Source organism: Acyrthosiphon pisum, unplaced genomic scaffold, assembly GCF_005508785.2.
Source record: "Acyrthosiphon pisum isolate AL4f unplaced genomic scaffold, pea_aphid_22Mar2018_4r6ur Scaffold_21737;HRSCAF=24733, whole genome shotgun sequence".
Taxonomy (NCBI): domain Eukaryota; kingdom Metazoa; phylum Arthropoda; class Insecta; order Hemiptera; family Aphididae; genus Acyrthosiphon; species Acyrthosiphon pisum.
In genome coordinates this window covers 1-3,870 of record NW_021771236.1, presented here as the reverse complement: position 1 = coordinate 3,870, position 3,870 = coordinate 1, and the positions used below count along the sequence as shown (strand labels likewise).

At 39.9% G+C, this 3,870-nt stretch overlaps 1 protein-coding gene across 1 annotated transcript; it reads left to right on the top strand.

Moving 5' to 3' along the window:
- The first annotated feature begins 249 nt into the window (after positions 1–249).
- On the top strand, positions 250–2,322 carry LOC103308394. Its single transcript, XM_008181675.1, has one exon. The coding sequence runs from the start codon at positions 250–252 to the stop codon at positions 2,320–2,322; it is 2,073 nt and encodes a 690-aa protein (XP_008179897.1).
- Positions 2,323–3,870: the final 1,548 nt, after the last annotated feature.

Sequence of the window (3,870 nt, the reverse complement as noted above, 5' to 3'; positions counted from 1 at the left end):
ATAAAAAAAAATACCTTTTTCCGATATCAACCGTGTCTTTTCGTTATTTCACACCCAAACCATCGAAACCAATCGTTCTACGAACCCCAGGTGTCAACATTTATGGTCCTTCGGGCCGGATCACATAGAAAGAAAACCGCAGCCAATACAGTCCACTAAAACAAGACGTACTGTCGTTACCTCCATTACTCGTTCCCCGAGTAATATATTCTTCCTTTCAACAATAACGACAGTACCACTTGTATAGCGATGGCACCACCAACCTCTATGGCCTACGTCGAAGCCAAGGCACGAATAAATCGCATTACCAAACGGATGACCACCTTCCTGCAAGCTTCAGCCGACTATAACCAAGACCGTTCCAGTGTGGGCAAACGCGCAAAGCTTTCCCAGATGTTTTTGGAACTAAATACTCTTCGCGAAAATGTGGAGAACGACATACAACTCATGGAAGCAGCTGTAGCCAACAACACAGCTCCCACAGACGTCACAGACCACACAGGTACGGAGACACTCAGTGCTTTATTCGATACGTTATATTACGATCTCGCAGCCTTCGCCGAAGTGCATCAGATATCGATGACAAAAACAAATACGCACAATGAATCTAATATGATAAATAAATCATGCTTCGGGAACATATCGGCATTTCAAATGCCCAAACGAAAGTTTCCAACTTTTTCCGGTGCTATAACGGAGTGGCAAAGTTTCGATGATTTATCCAACTCCATATTATCACATGCTCCTGACTTAACAGACGTTGAACGGTTTGAATACTTGAAAACTGCACTCCAGGACGAACCATTGTCATTGATCGCTCATCTTTCGTTAACAACCGACAACTATGCAAGTGCGTGGGATATATTACGTGCCAGATATGGTAACAAACGAGACGTCGCTCGTATCCACCTCGACGCGTTATTAACATCGCACCCGGTAAAGATTGACGACGCCACTTCAATCAAAACCCTCATTAACGTTATTCTCGAACACACATCAGCACTGAACAACTTAAATTTTGTTACCCGGCAATGGAGTCCAATCCTGGTACACATTTTTGAAAAACAAATGGATTACGAGCTTCGTTCCCGTTGGGAGTTACACGTCGGAGATACTGTATCACCAACTCTAAACGAATTTATTGACTTTCTCCGAAATCACATCAGGTCAGCTGGAATCCGTGCAGAAAGTAGTTCAACATCAAAAACTAGACACGGAAAATCAGAGACCAAAAAATCAAATACACGTGCCTCTACTACTCCACGAGTCTTTACTACGGTAATAAGTCCTGAACCATGTCCAGTTTGCAAGGAAACACACAAAATCAAACAATGTCCAACGTTCATCGCTAAAACGTCTAGCGAACGGTATCAAATGGTAAAAGAACATCGTCTATGTCTTAACTGTTTATTATCGAACCACAGTACAGCGTTTTGCAAATCAAAATTCACCTGCCGTACGTGCGGTCAGAAACATCATTCGATGCTTCATTTCACCAAACCGGTACCGACTAGCACTTCCACCGTAAGTACTCCAGTATCAACAAGTAATCTGGAACCAACGATAACCACGTGCCTAGTATCCCGTCCACAAAGTCATTCCGTGCTGTTAGCGACAATGTTACTAAAAGCAAAGGCATCAAATGGATCTTCTCATACTTTGCGCGCACTCGTCGACACCGGGTCAGAAGCCAGTTTTGTCACCGCACGCTGCGCTGACAAATTATCACTCCAACGTCGACGATGTACGTCACAAGTACGTCCTTTCGCTGGGTCAACAATTAATATTGTTTCCGGAATTGTTACGATCACTCTATCTGCCGTGTCCACAAGTGAACCAACTGTGACCGTCAACACCATGGTCGTTCCGAAAATCGTAGATCAACTTCCACATCTCCGTTTGTCGTCAGACACATGGCAACACTTAACGGACCTACCATTAGCTGATCCAACGTACAACACACCTGGTCCAATCGATGTCTTACTCGGTGCAGACATCGTACCATCCATCATGACGGGCCACCGAGTGACCGGTAAAATCACTCAACCCAGTGCATTTAATACCATATTTGGTTGGATAGTCATGGGACCAGCTGATCAAATACCAGCACCCGCCGTGACGACATTGACTGTTCAATCTAATACTGAGTTGGAATCCGCACTAACCCGCTTTTGGAAACTCGAGGAACCATCACTACCATTGTCAACAATTGATGACACTGACCCAGCAGAACAGATTTTTACGAAGTCACTGTTGCATTCAAACATATTGGCAATGACACAAAAATTACAAAGGATCAAATCCTGGATGAAAACTTCCTAAATGGTTGTGTTGAATCCAACCTAGCTTTTTTGAGATCAATTCCTAATTCAGCTTGGTACTGGATGCACAGAAAAAAAGATCTGTTTGCAATGATCAGACAACTTGGTAAGCCGACGGTATTTCTTACTGTGAGTGCTAATGAAATTGGTTGGAAATGGTTGCTTCGAACCATATATAAATTAAAAAATAATGGTGTATTTTTATCAGATGAACTTATTGAAGATCTGCATTATCTTGAAAAGTCTAAACTTATTAATGAAGATTCAGTGACTTGTGCTATTTATTTTAACAAAATAGTCAATATCTTAGTAAATATTCTAAAAGAACCTAAGTATAGTCCGCTGGGCAAACACCACGTCACTCATTACTTTAAAAGAATCGAGTTTCAGCATCGAGGAAGTCCGCATGCTCACATTTTACTGTGGTTGGCTAATGCTCCTTCCAATGTTGTTGGTGAAAATAAAGCAGACGCGATAAAATTAATTGACATTATAATATCTATATCTGCAAATGAAGCTTCCAGTAATATTAAGCTGCAAACTCATAAGCACACATTTACATGCTATAAAAACATAGTTGGAAATAAAAAAATGTGCAGATTTGAAGCGCCTTTTTTGCCCAGCCGATCAACTATCATATTGATGCCTATGCAAAAAGAAGAGAGGGGATTTTCAACATATAAAATGCGTTATAATAAAATCAGAGAAAATCTTGAAAATAATGACTATCTTGATATTGATATGTTTTATCAACAAAATAATATAACTTCTGATGATGATTATCACAAGATCATCCAAGCAGGAATAAATAGACCCAGAGTATTTTTAAAACGTCAACCATCAGAAAAGTGGCACAACCCGTTTAATCCATTTGTATTTAATATCATGAAATCCAATATGGATATACAATTTATTACTGATGAGTATTCTTGTGCCACTTACGTGTCTGAGTACGTAAACAAAACTAACAGAGGTGTTAGTTAACTTCAACGAGTAATTATACAAACTATGGATGAACATCCAGAGTTTGATATTGTTGATATAACGAGACATCTTGGTGTCAATATGCTGAATAGTGTGGAGATGACAAGTCAAGAAGCTGCCTGGTACTTATTGAGGGAACCCATGTCCAAAAGTTCGGAGGTTATTGTATACATTCCAACAGTCTGGCCTAATGAACGACAACGCGCAAGAAAAACCAATAAAGAACTCGACAACATGGACATTGATTCAACTGACATATGGAAAGAAAATTGGTTTGACAAATACGAAAAAAGGCACCAAGACTTGAATGATATTACGCTGGCTGAATTTGTCGCAAATTATACAGCTCGTGCGGATCGTAATTATACAAAAAGAAAACAGCCTCGGATCATTCCTTATAGAAATTACGATATGAGTCAAAACTTAAACGAATATAAAAGGGAAATGGTTACTCTTTATTTTCCATTTCGAAATGAAGACGAAGAAATTCTTGCCGAAACAAAATTCATCGGAATATATGACAGTCAAGAACAACTGATTCTCAATCGCCATAAAGAGTTTCAAG